This window comes from Pteropus alecto, unplaced genomic scaffold (genome assembly GCF_000325575.1).
Source record: "Pteropus alecto unplaced genomic scaffold, ASM32557v1 scaffold461, whole genome shotgun sequence".
In the NCBI taxonomy this organism is placed as follows: Eukaryota; Metazoa; Chordata; class Mammalia; order Chiroptera; family Pteropodidae; genus Pteropus; species Pteropus alecto.
The window spans coordinates 609,806-629,907 of NW_006431079.1; the positions used below are offsets into that span (position 1 = coordinate 609,806).

At 34.7% G+C, this 20,102-nt stretch overlaps 1 protein-coding gene across 1 annotated transcript in view; it reads right to left on the reverse strand.

Annotated features, from left to right (window-relative positions):
- STK33 (serine/threonine kinase 33) overlaps nucleotides 1–19,655 on the reverse strand; it is a 53,198-nt gene extending 33,543 nt beyond the window's left edge. Inside the window, exons 1-7 of the mRNA XM_006905677.2 lie at nucleotides 19,343–19,655; nucleotides 18,121–18,234; nucleotides 13,834–13,947; nucleotides 11,487–11,591; nucleotides 6,834–6,972; nucleotides 3,567–3,655; nucleotides 1,677–1,761 (exon numbers count right to left, since the gene is read on the reverse strand). Coding sequence (XP_006905739.1) covers nucleotides 1,677–1,761; nucleotides 3,567–3,655; nucleotides 6,834–6,972; nucleotides 11,487–11,591; nucleotides 13,834–13,947; nucleotides 18,121–18,234; nucleotides 19,343–19,555 — 859 coding nt within the window. The 5' untranslated portion in view covers nucleotides 19,556–19,655. The remainder of the gene's footprint in view (nucleotides 1–1,676; nucleotides 1,762–3,566; nucleotides 3,656–6,833; nucleotides 6,973–11,486; nucleotides 11,592–13,833; nucleotides 13,948–18,120; nucleotides 18,235–19,342) is intronic.
- Nucleotides 19,656–20,102: the final 447 nt, after the last annotated feature.

The window sequence follows — 20,102 nt, forward strand, 5'->3', positions numbered from 1 at the left end:
AAGTCATATATATATATGACTAATAAGTACATGAAAAGATGCTCAATATCATTGGTCATTAAGGTAATGCAAATTAAAAACCACAATGAGATATTACTTCATACCCACTAGAAAGGCTCTAATTTAAAAAGATAGGTAATATCAAGTGTTGGCAAGGATGTGAAGAAACTGAAACTCCCATACATTGCTAGCAGGAAGGTAAAATGCTACAGATACTTTGAAAAATCATTTGGTGGTTTCTTAAAAAGTTAAACATAAATAATATATGACCCAACAGTTCTACTCCTAGGTAGCTACACAAGGAAAATGAAACCATATGTCCACATAAAAACTTGCACATGAATGTTCACAGCAACATTATTCATAATAGCCCCAAACTGGAAACAATCCACATGTCAGCTAACAAGTGGATAGACAAAATGTGGTACATTCATACAATGGACAACTGTTCAGCAATATAAAAGATAAATGCTACAACAAGGATATCTCAAAAATATTATGCTAAGAGAAAGAAGCCAGACATAAAAGACACATATTGCATAGTTCTATTTATATGAAATATTCAGAAAAGGTAAATCTGAGAAACAAAAAGATTAGAGAGGATAAAATGAGAATAAAACTGAGTGCAAATTGGCATGAGGCGACTTTGGAGGGTAAAATTATTTAAAAACTGGACTGTGGTGATGGTTGCACAACTCTGTATGTATGAAAAATCATTGATTCCACGTGTAAGTGAAACCATATGATATTTATCTTTCTCTGACTTATTTCACTCAGCATAATAACCTCTAGGTCCATCCATGTCATTGCAAATGGTAGGATTTCATTTTTTATGGCTGAGTAATATTCCATTGTATATATGAACCATAACTTCTTTATACAATCGTCTGCTGATGGGAACCTAAGGAACAAAAAGAACAAACTAATCGAAAACAGACTCACAAATACAGAGGACAATCTGGTGACCGCCAGAGGGGAAGGGGGTTAGGGAGCTGGGAGAAAGGGGTGAAGGGTTAAAGAAATACAAATTAGTAGTTAAGAGATGGTCATGGGGATGGAGAGCATGACATATGGAATGTAGTCAGTAGTAACGTAATGGCTAGGTGTAGAGCCAGAGTAATCGGGGGGATCGTTTCATAAACTATATAAATGTCTAACCAATATATAGTATACTTGAAACTAATAAACTAATAAAATAAAATGCATAAATATATATATAAATCATTGAATGGTACATTTTTATGATTTTTAAATTATACTTTAGGAAAGCTGTTAAAAATCACATTCAGAAAAATGGGAAACTGTTGCTTTACAAAATGTCAGTACTTTTCATGAAAAACTATTTGATGGCAATGAAACTGGATTAAAAAAATGGAAAGAAGCAGAATACACACAATTTTATCATGAATTAACAAGAACAATAATTGTTTAGTGTCTGATTACTTAAGAGAAATAACCATAAAAAGAGGCCAAAGAAACAATAAAAACTAGAATCTTTGAAGACAAGAACTATGAGAAAAATGCTAAAACAACTGAAATTATTTGACCTAAAAGAACAAGTAGCTTGATCGGAGCCATTAAGTCATGATGGCAAAATCAAATTGTTCAAGTTTTAATCCACATTAGTTGTTCTACTTTTTTATATAGAAAAAGTAATATTAAGTCTACTAACTTACCCATATAGATAGGAGTCCCACATGTGGTTTGTAGCATGGCCTCACTCCTACCATGCTTTTTCACCGCTAAGCCAAAATCAGTCACCTAGAAGAAGAAACTCAGTCACCTGTTTTCCTGTCCTAGAGTTCACTCATTTTGAAGGTAGGATTTTATAACTGCATTTGATTCAGAGATTCTTGAAGATGGCGGGGCCTTACTTATATTACTAAAAAGACCTTGCTTTCCTTCCCCGCCCACCCCTCTTTGTGAAGAAGAAACTTGGTAAACAGAAGCTTGGTTTCTCAAATCTTGAGAAAATACCCAGGATGTTCATTGTTCATTCCTTCTAATTAAATTCACTAGTTCAATATAGAAAGTTGCATCTTGAAAAATGGCATTTAATTTTTTTCAAATAAAAAAGTAATTTTTAAAAAGTTCTTTCACTGTAAAATGCATTCTGCCCTTAGTATGCTTATTATCTATTTTTCTGATACTCAAGCTAATGTTCCAGTTTAAAACACTGTTTGTTCTAAATGCAAATCACTATCCTTGTAAGCACTCACAGAAGCTCCCCCTTTTCATAATTATTCTAAAAAACACCATCTCTGGTAAATACTTTCTTTACTGTTATTTCCTTTGTGTTTCTAGAGTGTACTAATTAAAAAACTACACTATAAAAAACTACAAGAAGCAAATTAGCAGGAAAAAATACAGTATAACTACAAATGCACTGGAGGCTTACTGCTGCCTCTGCAGTCTTTCTGCTCAGTTCAAAATCTCGGTCATTAAACATTTGGTTATTAAATATTCAGTATGTGCCCTTGGTCTTGTCTGCCAAGTTGGGACAGCCTTGGGCTGAAAGCAGAAAATAAGTTACATTTATTGATCATGCAACCAAAGATTGGCTCTTGGTCCATAGACACTGAATGCAAAGTTTCCAGTGCCTTATGGAGTAAGAAAATATTCCTGTCAACATGTGATATCACTATTCTTCTAAAGAGATTAATTAATTTCTCCAGAAGTTTCACAATTATTCCACTTGAAGCATTAAAATCTATACAGATATCAAATATACAAAAGGTTTCACAATCCAATTCAGTTCTCTGGAGAGCATTTATTCCTTCATTCACCAAATATTAACTGAGCACATACTATGTTTCAGGCACTACTCCAAGTACCAACAGTGAATAAGACATACATAATTCCTGCCTTCATGGAGTTTACAATGGAAATATTCAAGAACATTTACTCAGGCAAAATAACAATGCTGTTGAACCTATTTATATTAATAAAGATTTAGCATCTGCAACAGAGCAAGTTATTCACAGACATTTTATTCCTAAATTAACACATTCATATATTTTGAAAGCAGCCACTAATAAAGTGCTAAGTAATAAATAATGTATCCTACCATTTATTTGACATTAAGGAACATTTAATTTGAATAAAATCTTCAAGGATAAACACTTGCCACATTAATTGTGCTTAGGACATAAATATTAATACCCAGGAAAATTTTCAGTGAGAAATACAGACTTTAGCATTAATTTAGTATCAAAGGCATAGCCAAGGTGTTTTTTTCTAAATCTGTAACGCATTTACATCAAATTACCAGGCATAATTTTGAAATTAATTAGGATTCAGAGCATCTGTTTGCTTGTTATTAACTAATGATTTAGAACTATCCAAATGAATACGTACTTTAAAAAAATTCAACAACACCACTTAACTTGTAAAATTATTCTTGTCAGTTATAACGTCTTTTGTGAATTTTTAATTTTTTTAGCACCAGACACTTATTTGCTGGCTGCTCAAAGCTTCCAAAATGTAGCTAAAAAGAGGATGTACTTTGCCACTTTGCTAGCAAACTGTTTATAGGTAAATATTTACCACCATCTCTAATATCTTACCTTTATGTTTAAGTTCATTTCATTGTTATCATCAATAAAGCTGCTTTTAACCAATATGTTTTCCAGTTTGAGATCTCTATGTACTATATCTACCAAGAAAATAAACAATAAATCAAACAAAATGAATAATGGAAAAATAATTAGAGGAGGCACAAATGCAACGAATAAATACATTTGACAAATTAATGGCCACTGCTGAAAAATTTGAGGTGGACCAACCATAATTCTACACTGTTCTATTTCCTTATATTCAAATCCATTTTCTCCACGTTTCTAACCTTACAGAGAGCCATTTTCTTTGACTTCCTCATCTCTCCTCCTTTCCCTGCTCCCCAACTGGCTGCTGCTCTTCACAGTGATGAGTGGTCTGGTGAGTATGGAAGGGGATCCTGTCCAAGGTTAGGTATTCCCAGGAGGGAGATGATTATAGTTTCAAGCCTAGTAAGGTTTCCCATATCCTTAGATCTTCCAATAGAGGATTGCTTCTTTACTTCTATGCGTATGTTATTGTCAATATAAATGTTTAATATACTGCAACTTGGCTACATCTAGACAAACTACACTTACTTGAGCATATTTTTCTATGACATCAGCACACATTTTACTACTCTTTGTATTATGTTATATAATATGTGTGTGTGTGTGTGTGTGTGTGCGCGCGCGCACGCACGCACGCATGCGCTAAAATAAAAAAAACCAAAAATGTCTGAGACACAATATCTCCAGCTGAACATTTTAGACCTCAGGTATGATTTCTATGTGCATGCAAATAATCATGTACCCAACAATTCCTTTGCAAATAACTGCTTTGGTTCATTTCCAAAGCAATCATTTACCTAGACTTAAAAGATTATATGTATAATTGCTGGAAAAATGTAGTTGAATGAGCCCTGGCCTGCCATTACACCTAACCATTTATAGTTCCCTTACACAGTTCCCAGCCTATGTTTTTAGAATTTTTACTGTTTCTATTGCTCGGTTTATCTCTTCTTACATGAGTACCACATGGTTTTAATTAATATATCTTTATAATATATTTTGATTCTTGGCAGGGCAAATCTCCTTCCTGCCTCTATTGCTCTTCTTTTTCATTGTTTTCTTTGATGTTCTCACTTATTTCAGAATCATTTTATCATGTTCCATTAAAAATCCTGTTAAAATTTGTTTTGAATTATACCGAATTTACAGCTTAATGTGGGAGAATTGACATTAGCATAATATTAAGCCTTGGTTTCTTGTCCTTGCAAAAACTGTTGCTTTCTGCCTGGAGAGCCTTCTCTTTTTCCATCTGAGTTAGTATTCCTCAGCTCAGGTTCTGATGCTCCCCTGCCTTTCCAAAACAAATGAAGCTCTTTTACACCTATGCTCCTTGCACTTTATGTCTCTCTATTAGAGAAATTATCATGTTGAATTATAATTTCTTTTCTATACTCAGTCTCCCAGCAGCTGAATTCCTTGAGAGGCAGGGACCTTGCCTTTTAATCTTTGTAACTCTAGGACTGACCATGATGCAGTAGGTGCTCAGGAAATACCTGCTGAATGAACCCTTGGGTTCCGGTATCAGCTCTGACACACCTAACCATGTCATTTCACCTCTCTGGAACAAAACTTTTTTCTCATTTTTAAAATGAGAAAGTTCCAAAGTCACATGTAAGCCAAACTAATCTTGAAAGAAAAAAAAAGGGGGGAGCATGAAGAAAAGCAGCAGCAGTAACACCAAAGAACGGTAAAGCAATTAGAATAATTTTTAAATGTGGATTTTAAAGTAGTGAAACTATTCTGTATGATACAATGATAGATACATGTCATTCATTATACACTGGTCAAAACCCATAGAATGTACAACAGCAAGAGTGAATCCTAATGTAAACTATTGACTTTGGGTGATAATGATGTGCCAGTGTGGGTTCACCACTTGTAACAAATGTCCCTTTTGGTAGGGGGTGGGAGGTGCTGATAATGGGGGAGACTGTGCATCTGTGGGCAGGGAGTATGCAGGTATTCCCCACTTTTCAAAAGTTCATGTTCTGCCCCTTACTTTTATAAAAGACATACATTAGTACCTCTTTTCACTAACTGAAAGAAATCCAAAGAGGATTTTTGTTTTTACAAAAAAAAAAAAAAGCAAAAAATGAAAATAGCAATCAGTGTTTGTTTTGAGTGAGCCTGTATAAAAGCAGCTCACACTCTGATCAGGGAGAGTGGCACCGCCAAGCTCCTTTCTTGGGAACTACACCCAGCATCTCAGCATCAGGCCACCATAGCTTTGAACTGTGTTTGTGAGCATGTGTGCTTTACCTCGATTTGTTTCGTGGATTCATTAGCAAGAAGGTATCTGAAAAGCCTATGAGAGCTCATAAGGGTATTACATTTTGGATAAAACTGGATGTAATTAAGCATTTCAATCATGGTAAATGAAATAAAGATATTGTGCCTCCGCTAAACTTGCCTGCACCCACTATTTACACCATTTACATGCAGAGATAAAGAAAGCTGCCTAAGTTACTGTTGGTTATGCTAGTAGCATAGTGATGTCTTTTAGTTGGTATTCAGTAACGGATAAAATGGAAAGTCATTTGCTTGAGTGGATTGGTGGCTGTACAAAGCATGGTGTGTATTTATCATATTATTCCTGCTTTTACTATATGTTAGTATTATTTTAGGTGTTATTTGGTACAATTTGGTAGGTTACTTTTTGAGTCTGGGAATACCCAAAAAATGTTCCATATAAATTAATGGTAATTCTTTGCTTTATGCCGTATCAGTTTATGAACGTTTTCATTAGAACCCTCTGCTTTCAGATAGTGGGGAAAACATTTATGGGAAATCTCTGTAACTTCTGCTCAATTTTGCTGTGAACCTAACACTGCTCTAAAAAAAAGAAAGAAAGAAAAAGAAAAAAATGCCCAGACACTACAGATTTTTAACATTATTATTAGCATATGTTTCAGAAATTTTACTTTTCTTATTGATGTGTCTAGTTTTGATTTGATAATAAGAGCTGCCTTTCAAACTATTGAATAGAAATGTTCGTAACTTCATCCTTGTCCCTTGTACATATACAATGTAATTGTATACCTGCCTTGTTTCTAATTAAAATGGATCTATAAATAAATATAAAAAGGAAAAAAAAATTTTTCATTTTTAAATAAAATCTTCCATACGATTATTATTATTGCTGTGACTATGAATCTTGAATACAACTGTCCATAAACAAAAATGATATGTGCATTCATGGAGTCGTGACCTGGATGATCCTCTTCTTACCATTACTGTGAAGATATGCAATAGCTGATGCGAGACTTTGAATGATCCACCTGGTCTCATTCTCTGAGAAATGCCCTTTCCTATCCAGAATTTCCTTGAGTGCTCCATCCTCACAAAGCTCCATCACCAGGTACATTTTCTGATATTATATATTTAAAAAGAGAAAAAGAGCAAATTATATAGTTGGGGATCTCAAAAATGTTATATATTACATATATAGCAAAAATATGATTACGATCTTAATTTTCAATCTATTCATTCAAAAATACTTATTATCCATCATGTACAAGATACTGTGCAGGACAGTAGAAGAACAAGTAAGCATAAGACATAGTCTTTACCCTCAAAGAGCTCACAGTATATTTATAATTACAATATCATGTGATAAATATTAATCGACGAGGCATGCCCAAAATGCCATGAGATTACAAAGGAGGGGAGCCTCTGCCTAAAGAATGATAACTGAGGCAGCAAAAATAGAAGCAGGTCTGAATGACTGAATAGGAAGAGATGAGTAGAGAATGTGGGCAAAACACATGGTATTTACAAAGACTCCAAGGCTTCAAACAACACTAACTGTTAAAAGAATAACAAATACCTCAGTGTTAATAGCATTGGGAGTTTGGTAGGGCAAAGAAGAGTGGAGTGGTGAGGGGTGAGGCTAGAAGGAACAGATTGATGCCAGGTTGTAAAGAGTCTTGGATATCGCACAAAGGAGTTTGGAATTTTTTTCTTGCGTGCACTAAGAAGATTTTTAAGCTGGTGCCTGGCTTGGGGAAAGGTGTTTGCTGTTATCAATTTTGCATTTCTAAATGAACATTCTAACAGTAACATGGAGCAGGGCTCAGCAAACTTTTTCTGTAAAGGCTAGATTCAGACAGTAAATATTTTCAGCTTTGTGGGACAAGCAATCTCTTTTGTAACTGCTCAGCTCTGCTGTTATAGCATAAAAGCAGCCATAAGCAACACGACAAAACTTTATTTATAAACTTTGAAATTTTAGTTCCATATAATTTTCACACGTCATGAAATACTACTTTAAAATTTTTTTCGGCCATTTAAAAATGTAAAAAATCTTAGCTTATGAGCCATAAAAAATAGGCAGCACAGCAGATTTGGCTTGCATGCTGTAGTATGCTGACCTCTGTTTTATAGAGGGTAGGTGTGAGGCACAGAATGGACGGAAGGGGAAGAAGAAAAAAAGATGTGAAAGATATCTAGGAGAAAGAAATAGTGGGACTCAGTGACTAACTGGGTATGAGTGGTAAAAGCCATTTGATAAATGCCTCTTTAATATTTGCTGTTTCTGTTGATGCTATTAAAATCACTTTAGATATTCCAACAGTCATCTATTGAGTCAAAAAGATTCAGTTAATTAAAACACAAGTCTTTTTCATACCTATTGCTATTCAGTTACAGAATACCCTCCCTGTCTCCACTCTACTCTGTGCTGCTAGATTTTTGTTGTTTTCAGGATTTTGGGCTCTGATTCTATTCTATAACCCAGAGGTCCCCAACCTTTTTGACACCAGGAACCGGTGCTCCTATGAGAATCTAATGCCCAGTGATCTGAGGTGGAGCTGAGGTGGTGATGCTAGTTCTGGGGAGTGGCTGCACATACAGATGAAGCTTTGCTTGCTTGCCCACTGCTCACTTCCTGCTGTGTGGCCTGGTTCCTAACAGGCCACAGACCAGTACCAGTCCACAGCTCAGGGATTGGGGACCCCTGCTATAACCCATACAAATGCAACTTCTGTGTTCAATCAGCAAGCATGAAAACAGGGAGAGAAGGTTAACACCGTTTCTTTATAGTCAAAATTCTGATTCGCTAAATCTCAGGATGCTTTAGAATTTCAAAAGCACCTAAAGAATTCTGCAAAGTCTACCACATAAATAAACTTTTGAACTAGTCCATATTTTTTTTTGACTGATAGCACTGTAGGTATTACTGGTACATGAAATGGTAAGTGAACTATTTAGAAGGAAAATTACTTTAGCAGTGCTTACAATATAAATTGATGTCAATTTTAAATATGAAAGTTGATAAAAATTACATCGACAAAAGTTTTTTTAAAGTCTTTTATAATTAATTATTAGAAATAATTGTGCAAATCTGGATAACATCTGGACTCACAAGAAACCATAACATAATCATACTAGATGATCAGTACTCATACCATAGCCTAACCAATTAGGTAGCAACTTCCGGTAATGCTTAAGATGGCTTCAGTGGAACCTCTAGGCATCTGTGTGAGTTGAGGATCGGGGGAAAGCATATCTGACCTATGTGAGTTAAGGGCAAGCAACACACAGAAAAGACAATCACAGAGGATGGTTTCCTTTGCCTTCAAACTATTCTTGATTTGGACCTTTACTCGTGCTCATGATAGAGTAACAGAGAACAGACTTACCCTCCCTCCTGAAACAACTAAGAAATAGACGAAATATATGAAAGAACAATTTTCAGATATTAGACATTAGACAAGATAGGGAAGTGATCCCTGAGAGAGAGGAAACACATGAGACAAGCCCCACGATTATGTCTGGAAAGAGTTTCCAGGCCACAGAGCAGGGAGAGGGAATCCAAACAGAGTCCATCAGTCTCTGTGAACTGAGAAGATGGAGCTGAGAATCCAAGAAGCCCAAGGCAACTGAAGTTCACAGGGCAGAGTATCAAAGAAGAGAAAGCTGCACATAGCAAAAGCTCCAGATATTTGCAGAGGGCTACCCTCAAGTCTTCAGCCAAGTACTAATTAGCACATGTATATGAGGAAACTACAGGAAGCTAGGAAGAGAACCCTGCAAAAGGAGCAGAGGGAACAATCACTGGAGCTTGTGCATGGCCAGAAGAGTTTGCATCTCATTAGTCAGAGTGGAAAATCTCCTAATTCATGGGGCACTGGATACAGTACTCAGAAGGGTCTTACTTCATTAGTGGGAAAAAATTAGCCCTAGACCAAAGGTGCTCCGGTACCACCTAACAAAACTTAAAGCAAGCTTCAAAAGCATCAAACTGTTTCCAAGTAACTTAAGTAAATTCTAAAATAAAGATAAAGAATAGTTATAAGAATATAAAAATATCCAACATCCAATAAAATATTAACAGGTATATAAAGCAGGAATATATAACCTGTAATGAAGGAAAAAAATCAATCAATTGAAACCGACCTAGAAATGACACACATGATAGAATTAGAAGAAAAAGACATTTTAAAATATAAATGTATTTTAAAAAGAGGAAATATTGACCCAAGTAAAATTTCCATTGGAACAGACAGACAAAAAATATGATGCTACAGAAAAAGAGACCACTGAATCTGAAAACGTTGCAATAAAAACTGTGCTAAATGAAACAGGACAGAAAAAAAAAAGATTGAAAAAATAAACAGAGCATCAGTAAGCTGTGGACAATATTAAGCAATCTAACATGTGTACTTGGAGTCCCAAAAGTGGGAAAAGGCAGAAAAAATAATTTAAAAAATAACGGCTAGAAATTTCCTAAATGTGGTGAACACTGTAAACTCACAGATCCAAGAAGCTCCATGAAATCCAAGTACAAAGAAACATGAAGAAAACTAAACCAAAGCACAACATAATCAAATTCCTTAAAACTGATGATTAGAAGCAAAACTATTCTAAGAAGATTTAAGGATAAAAGAAATGACCACGCTAAGACTTAAGAGTCAAGAAGACTTCTGGCATCACTGCCACGTACTGCTCCATAAAGGGTAACTATGGTCTTTAATAGTTATTAAGCACTCCTAAAGAGTCAAGGTAAGACATAAAACAAATTGACTATTACTGCCTTAGAGATTGGCAAAGGAAACAAAGGACAATAGTTTACGTTTAATGAGACAGATGCCATTTTCCCATTTAATCATTTGTCAAGCAAATGGGGTCAATACTATTTTTAAACCCATTTTACAAACGAGGAAACTGAGGGATAGAGAGGTTGAGTAACTTGTCATAGCTAATAAGTCTCATAGCTAATAAGTGGTGGAGCCAGGATTCAAACGCACAGGCAATCTGACTCCAGAGTCTACATGCCTAACCATTGTTTTCATACTGCCTCCACGCAGAGAAACACCCAAGCCCACTGGCACTGCTAAACAATATGGAGGCAGAATGGCAAATCCCCAGGCTTCAGAACAACTCTAAATGAAAATTATAGGCATTCAAAGAGAAAAATAACTTCTAGGGAAGAAGGAAGATTAAACACGTTGGTAAGACACAGATGACAAAACATCTACATAGTGACAAATATACCCATGCTAACACTTTATTATAAAGCTAAACTTGCAAAATTAAGACAATATTCCAAGAGACTCTAATGGAGAAATCAAGGACCAAGCAAAAGGAAAGCCACCTCTAAGGAAGTTTTAATCGCTAATCAGTTGTGTATGAAGTTGTTTCAGTTTTAAACATTTGTTTTCAACATGCCACCCAGAAATATCACTAAAGCCATCAATCTAATCATCAGACACCTAATTATACAATCAATAATAAAAGTCCTGTGGAATGCTCTCATCAATCTCCAGTGACAGACTCATGCCAAGGACATGAGCAACTGTGCCCAGAGGGATTACTTCAGAAGGGAATGATGTTCATTTTGTAATAACAACTTTTAAAGTGCAGTGCCTGATAAAGCTTTACCTTTGGCGTCTCAAACACTTGTTCCAGATGTATGATGTGTTCGTGTTTCACACATTTTAGGATGCTCACCTCCCGTTCAAGTAACTTTATAGCAGAGCTTCCAGCCTTAAATAATGAAGAAACATAGATTTCACATATAATTGTCACTACTACATACCTCAGTATAAAAGTTACAGTTATTCTTATTTTTTTCCCCATAGTTTCTTGAGAAGTTTCTTTTTGAAAAGGAAGCATGATAAAATTAAATTATACTCCTTCTTTCCTTTGTCCAATTTTATGTTACATGTAATTTGGTTTCAAACTACTTCTGTTTATTGAACTGTTTCTATAAATTAACTACAACGTGGTCTCTGTCCCCTCAAAAAATTATTCTAATTTTTAATATGCTTTTTGGTATTTCTTTCAAAATCATATTGATCCTTTGATGTTAGCATAATAAAAACAAAATCTACTTCCCAAGGACATCAATTGGAGAAGATAAAAACAAAATGTTTTATCTGTTTTGTTTTGTTTTATTTGTATATATGTATCAAAAGAAACAATATACAGTAAGATTCTACACTTAGCCCTGCATTATATCACTTCCTGGTTTCTAGGCCTCACAAAATTAACTGAGAGAAAGAGAAATGCAAATGTCGCCTTCTAACCAACCTAACTCCAACTTCATCTCCTTACATGTAACTGTTAACCATACCTGACAGCAAAAGGTAAAGGCAAGAACACCCCAGGGAACACAGGCCTTCAATCAAGGTGTAAGTAATTAACTTTCTACAATGTCATCTAAGAAATTCTAGAAAGACTTTTCCACCCTCACCACCACAACCACCACCCTAATCATCCACCACCGCTACTGACATCTAAATTACCATCATTATTTGCAGATAAGCATTGTGCTCATCCACATAAAGATATTCCTGAAAGGGATAACAAAGGTCTTATCCCTCCCTTGTCTTCCAGACCGCCCCACTCCATGTTTGGGAAAGCACAGATAATATCTTAAAGGGCTGAAAACGGACTGATCATAAAGCAATCTTTATCCAGTTAAAATTTCACCCGGGGTCATCTCTGCTTCCGATTACCTTTACCCCTTAACCTTTACCATCTCAGCAATGAGCAGGAAACTGCTCACCCACTATGTCCTATCCTATAAGATGAAAATCACATTTTAAGGTTATTCTAGAGGGTTAAGAGAAATAACTACTGTGAGGAATGAATTTCTGTCCAGATTAGATATGGAAGTTACCACAATTTCTCCTAAAATCCACCTCAATTCTGTTTCAATCTCCTTCCCCAAATGGCTTGTCCAGTATATAATACAGTAATATATTGTCTAATTCATATTGACTATATAATTTTATTTTACTATCTTAGTGTCCAGTATACTCTCAGCATCAAATATGTGTACAAGATTATGAATTCCTAAAGTTGCAAGTAGGTATCCCAACAATGTAACCCTAAAATCTAACCCCTAACCCTACGTGATGCCAAAGGGGCAATGGAAATAATATCCCACATAGCACCATGGTTCTAAAATTCTTAAGATTTCTAGGAAAGCTCTAGATCTCTCTTTATTAAGATTTATATGTCACTTTAATAATCTTTAAGGAGAAATGGTACATAATTTGCTATAGTTTGTTTTAAAGAATACATAAAACCTACTATTTCATTTTGTAAATGTAATATTTATCATTAAGAAGCTAAGGAAAAAACACCATAATGTTTTTTCCCAAGCACGGCAACTTTTAAAAAGTTGATGAAATGATCGGGGGTAAGACCTGAAGACTTAAGACTCTCCCTTAAAGAGAAGCTCAGTCATTGCCCAGTCAAAAGAAATCCAGTGAGGAATTCAATGGCAACAGGTAAATTGTAGATAGTTGAGGAAAAAGTGGTTTGAACTGAAAGAGCAGGTAGAATTAATAAAAAGAGAATAAACTAACAATGAGGAAAAGAGAATCAAGGAAAGGAGAGAATAGGAGAACAGTATAGCAGAACCACGTCAGGAGAGAGTCCCAGGGCTCATTTCTGGTTAAAGACATCTCTTGCCAGTAGCCCTACATTTATACATGCTGATAATCAGAACTTCCCTTCAACTCACTCTGGTAAACTCTACTTATATTTGGTTATATTGGTTCTGTTCGTTATCCTTTCCTTTGCTTTTTCCAGATGGAACTTGTCTACCTGAGTTCAAGAACTGGTCCCTTCCCAGAGAGCTAGAGAAATGCCCACTCTTCTCTAGGGGAACAGCCCACAGGGTCAGAGGCAGTTATGTTAATGTGAAAAACTGCACTGACTACCCCATCCTGTCCTGGTGCTGTGCCCCCAGTATGATGCTGCTAATACGCCTTACCTTATCTTTGTTCACTTTTTTAATTGCCCACTTAATTTCTGTTTCCTTGTCTGTAGCTTCAAACACCATTCCAAAGCTCCCTTGTCCCAATATTCTTCCAAAAGTATAGATTCCCTGGATAAAAAATAGGAGTACCTTTGTCTCTTTCTGCCATTTATTAGGTATTAAATATGAGCACATAATATTGACAGAGATCTACCCAAGGGAAGAGAGATTCTGCTCCAGGGTAAAATCAAATAGAAGATACCACATATTTGCTTCAATATTAATAAACACATCTTAATTAAACAAAAATAAATTTTGATGAATTTCATTAAATGTCCTTTGGAGGAAAACCATAAAAATCCTAATGGGGAAATGTGGAAAACCTCAAAAGTATAAAAATGAATCTCTTACAAACTATAATATTAATGAAATATCTTCATAAGAAAAAGGAAAAATTGAGTATGAATATATATACATATATATGGGTATAAAACACATTCATGCCCAAAATTATCCCAAACGCTGAGAGTTTTGCAAAATTAACACATATTAACCATTGAACAACCACTTTCTGGTTTACCAAGTAATACTTTTTCTTTATCTTCATTATTTCTATTAAAAATCACTTTTATTGTTTTATTCTTCTTGTTTTAGAAAAAGCAATATGGACAGAAATTTTAATATAAATCAGCACAGAGAAGAAAATAAAAACCATTTGCAGTAACACCAACCAGACCAAGAATCCTTCTGCTTATCATTTAATGTCTGCTCACACAGACAGAATGCACTGGTCTTGCCAACACCAGCATTCTGCTTCATACTGTAAAACAATGAACAAGTAACTCCTATACACTTTCATTTCTTGTAGATTTGGTTAGGGAGAGTCAGTCTCCCTGATCCAAACCAACTCTAGGCATTAACAAGAGTTTCTGGACCTTGAGAGTGTTTCTGGACATGAGAGAACAGCTGAATTTGTGCTACTAGGTGACACCTCTGTTGGGGCAGCCAGCCAAGACATTCCATAGAGATGCTACTCTATTTCTCTGTGTGACCCACCTTCATCTTCACCATGCAAAAGGTAAATTAGCTGCTAGTTTTCATATTTTCTATTGCTTACATTCCTTTCCCACTTTTGTAAAAGAAGATTCAATGCTCAAATAATCTCTTTCACAAGGGGCTTTCTTGCCTCACTCTGCACTGTGGTCATTGTTCCTTTATTTTGACTTTCTTCAGCATGAATGCATAGATCCTCAAACATTATAACTACTCTTTTGCTTATAAATGTTTTCACTCATTTTTTCCCCAAGATGGTCTAGAAGCTCCTTTAAAAACTGTTTCTTTTGTATCCTTTAAAAAGCTTACCTTGAAACCTTGCAGGCAAAATATTCATGTTTAGTGCATGTTGGGGAAGGGATAAAAGAAAGGGTAAGGAAGGAGATAGCAAGGGAGGGGAGGAAGAAAGGAGAGACGGACGAGAGTAAAGGAAGGATGGTAAGGAGGAAGGAAAATGAGCTGAAGAAGGAAAGACAGAAGGAAAGAGAAAGAAAGAGAGGGGAAGGGAGGGAAGGAGAGAGGAAGAGAGAGGAGAGGGGAGTGGAAGGGAACAAAAGAGAAGAAAAAAGTGTTTGGCTTCCACATGTTAGACTGTCCTTAGTTCCTTGTGATGTATACTTTGGGGACTACAAAGATGAATAAAACATAATTCCTGTTTTCTCAGAATTTGTAATCTACTCAAGAGATAAGATTATTACATAAGTCATAAAATTTTAAGTTAAAAATAAAGTACAAAATGACATTGGAGCCAGAGACCAGAACCAAAACACTGGGAGAATAAGGGAAAACATTATGAAAGAAGTGGTTTCTGAGACTAGCTTGTAGGGGAACAAAGGCAAAAAAATAGAGATTTTTTTTTTTCTGTAATCCAAGCAAGGCAAGAAAGGTATTCCAGAGGGATAGCAGTGCAAATGTGGAATGAATGAGTGAATTGATAAATGAATGAATCAGTCAATAAATCCAGTTAGCAAGCCAGCCAGTCAGGAACCTACTATATATACACATATTTGAGAGAAATGACAGACTGAGTATGTGGAATTGGGCCCTGGAGGAGGAGCTCCAGATTTATGGTCTTGAATATTGCAAAGGAAGACTCCTAGACCCACACAGGGCACATCCTGCCCAGATGATTGTTTTCAAATGACTTATAATTATTTTGGCTCCTCCCTCTTCCCCCTACCACTTAATAGGGAGATTAAAGTCAGAAAACTAAGGTAATTAAAATAAGAAAAAATATTTTATTTTTATTATCTTTATATGCAACTCTGAACTACATATTATGTAGAATGAGTTAAATAGGAATTTATTTTTTTAATTTATCACGGTTTAATTCATGATTATTTTGCATGTAGCAATATGGGCTAAGCCAGAAGACCTACCAACTTCCCATCCTTCTAAAATTAAAATATGTCTCTTATTTTCTTTTGATAAAAACATTATATATTCACCTTTTAAAAAAGTTAGAAGATACAGATAAGCAAAAGGAAGAAAATTAAAAACTAAAATTAAAGACCCCAGTCTCATCTCATGGTTAACCACTATTCAAAACTTGAATTATATTCTTCCAAATCTTCTATGTATGTACAATGTTTGTGTATTAAAAAAAAAAATTCACATGCCTATAAAACACAAATAAGGCTATGTTCAGTTATCTCAATACCTACATTGTTAATTTCTAGTATTTCTACTTTGTAAAATTAAATCTGAATTTAAATGTCATTTTCCCACAGAACACAACAGTATCAACTCCATAACCAATTCCCCAATTTTCCATTACTTTTAAAAACTAAACTCTCACTTTCTCACTAAACTTCGAGAACCATAAGTTGGACACAGTATTTTAATATTGAGAAATGGGTAATTGCTCAACAAGTTTTTTACAAACTAATTTTTTGCTTCAACTAACTGCTTTGACATCATTACATAGAGGTGAAAATGAGAAAATGACTTCTTGTTTGTATTAAGGGGATGCTATTAAAATAGTAATATAGATCTATTTTTATTTTTCTGATCATTCCATGGACATAAAAGAAGTCCACGATATAGTGCAGAGTGTGAAAGCATGCATGATACAATCCCATCATGAAAATGTTAAAAACATGTGTATGTGGGGGTGCTTAGATAGATGTCTGGAAAGACATTCATCTAAATATTGAGTAGTTATCACTGGGTAGTAGAATTTTGGATGACTGTAACTTCCTTTTTTTATATACTTTTCTGAAATGTTTAAAATCTTTAAATTGAGCAAGTCCATTAAATGGAGGAAGAGAAACTTCAACTATACCAGTTAGGCTATTTCTTGAAATACATGTATTTAGAATATTTTGTAATTTAAAAACAGGAAAAACTGAAAAAATAGGATGATTTAGACATGCATTAAAATGAGGTAAAGGTAATTAATGTTAAAACTGGTTAAATCTGGCTCATGATTTTTGTTTTCTTCACTTTTCTATCTATATTTTCCTAATTTTTCATAACAAACACATTTCGATGAAAGCTCTTATGAGTAAATTTAAAATTCAGTAAATTTGTAGATTTTTAAAAATACAGGCCTTATATTTAAAGGGAGAAGATTTAAACTTTTCAAGTCAGGATTTCTCAGGAAATTTTTCTGATCACTTCAAGTAAACTGCCAAATATCTCTTAAAACAATTTTTTAAAGTTAATAAAATACTATTTTCTTCTTGTAGTTGTTACTGTTGCAGTTCCTTTAAACTAATCTTAAAGAACACATTATTTCTAAAATGATACTAATATTTAATTCATATTTGTATGTAATAATTAGAATCCTGAGAAGACTAATATTGGTATTCATCCAATCAGAGGCTGCAAAAAATAGAGGGGTCCAAAAGGGAAATTCTGGCCTCTCTACTAGTCATCAAGGAAGTGAACAGCCAAACCATCTCAAATCATCTGGTCTCTCTCTGCATCTTCAGGAGGTCCACACAAAGACTCCACGATTGCCCTCAGCATCAGGCAAGACCCGAAGACCAAAATATTCTCATTTTATCTAATAAAAATGTTATCCATTTTAATTAAAGTCTATTTGGTCCTCTATAAACAGAAAACAAAACAAAACAATTAGTCTGCATTTTCTGTAGTAAAGACTTTGACATCCTTAAATGATAAATTTCCTCTTTTCTTTCCTTCCTTTCCTTAGAGACTTATTTTTAAATCATTTTTGCCATTCACCATTGACTTAGAAGAAACCTGAATGTTCCTAGTAGCTTCACTTTGCTTTCTATATACCTGAATAGCAGCTCCATTGTCCATCCGTATATGCGGAACTTTTCCTTCTGTAAAGTTGCTCCGACCCCATTGTTGTTGAGATGCCTTTCTCTCTACATTTGAGGTTCTTGAGGGCTTAGACCAAAAAGGAATTAAAAAAACAAAAAGTAACGTTAAGATATAACACACTTGTTAACAAAGCAAAATCCTAATTTAGATAATCTGATAAATATTGCATAAAAGATAATTCACTGTCTTTTTCAAATTCTAAGCCCTATTTGATTTGACTCATTAGGCTAAAAGAGACCTGAAGAAGTCACTCATTCTAATTTCCTAAATTCAGGCAAGTGTACCTGATAACCTACATAGAAGATAAATCAGAACTTACTCAGTAATTCTTTAAAATCATGAGAGGGCAACTTCACAGCTTTCTCAATCATCCTTGTTTCAAAACATATCACCTCAAATAGGTTATACATAAAAAATTATTGGCCAGACATTCACAAAATATGCTTCCAATGAAAATAACATAGTATAGTAACAACTCACTCAGTAATGATGCACTCAGAGACACCTATATGGCAATAACTATACTGTAATACAAATCAGAAAAAAAGTTTAGGGTGAAAATTTGAAAAAGATACAACTGTGAGGGCTGAGAACCTAATTTTTCTTAAACTTACTGCTCTCTGTCTCCAAAGCTGTGCTATATCGAGTGCAACCTTCCACACTGCCTCTTCTGTATGAAGGGGAATATGCCCACACCAGTCCAACCAGGTAGTCATAGATTGTTTGTAACTAATGCGAACAGAATTTACAGAGTATATGTGATATTCCATCTACATAACCAGAAATTGTCTTAAATAATAATCACCCTATATTTAACCACAACCATAAATCTCATTCTGCATCAGATGAAAAAAAATGCCGCCAAATTCATATATTTAATTCAACTTGAAAACAAATTCATTTCTGTATAAGCCATTTTCAAAAAAGAAGCTAGAACAACATTCCAAATTATTCATAATCCTGGGAAATAATTAATTTGGGGAGTGTTGGAAATGTTGTAAAAGATATTACTAACTTTGCTCATCTCTTATTTAAGAAAGCAGTTCCTTTAATAGTTAAGAAGGCAATGAATTAGTTGACAAGGGCCCATGGGATATATGCATAAATCCAGGGATGGGATTAGGGAATGGAATTTCAACTTGTGTTGAAAAGTAGAATTTTTTTTAATATTTACCAAATCTTTTTCAGAGGCGTTATCTTTACTGGCTTGTTCTTTTTTTCTCTCCGATGAAATGGAGACGACTGAACTAGAAATGCTTGATGTCTGTGACATTTCCACCACTGACATTGGAGAAAGCCTTGATTTACAGGAACATAGACAAAGTACTTCTTTCTGAGAACATTTGGAGCACTTGGGGGATTTTTTACCAAAGCCACTATCAGCCATTTGCTTAACTCTGTGACAAAAGCAACTTGAAAGAAAGCTATTTCCACTGTTTGAGGAAAAAGAGCAGACCGAAAAGGATAAGGTAAGCCGATGGCAAAATCTGTAACTTCCAAATGGTGAGGTCCTTAGGTTAATGATGCACTAGACTTACATTCACGCGAGAGCTGCAGAAAGAAAAGAAATCACCATTTAGAAAATTCTTATCCTATCACCCTTCTAGAAATGAGAGTAAAACTAGCAACTAGCACCAAAACCATCCTGCCCACACATAAAAAATTAATATTTACAATAAAATTAGATATATTTCTAAAAGCCATTGGATTTTCATCTTTCAAAATTGAATTCTTGAACTTCAGAAATTTTATTTACTTAACAATCAAAAGAATCATCCTATGTTCAGAATTATGAAACTGCTAAAAAGCATAGTCTAAGGAAATCAATTTAGTTGGTTGATATCAAATTTTTAAATGAAATAGAATAGATAATATCGGTATTTTGCATGGATCCTTGGTACGTTCTGTGAAACTTTTAATTATATAAATATATA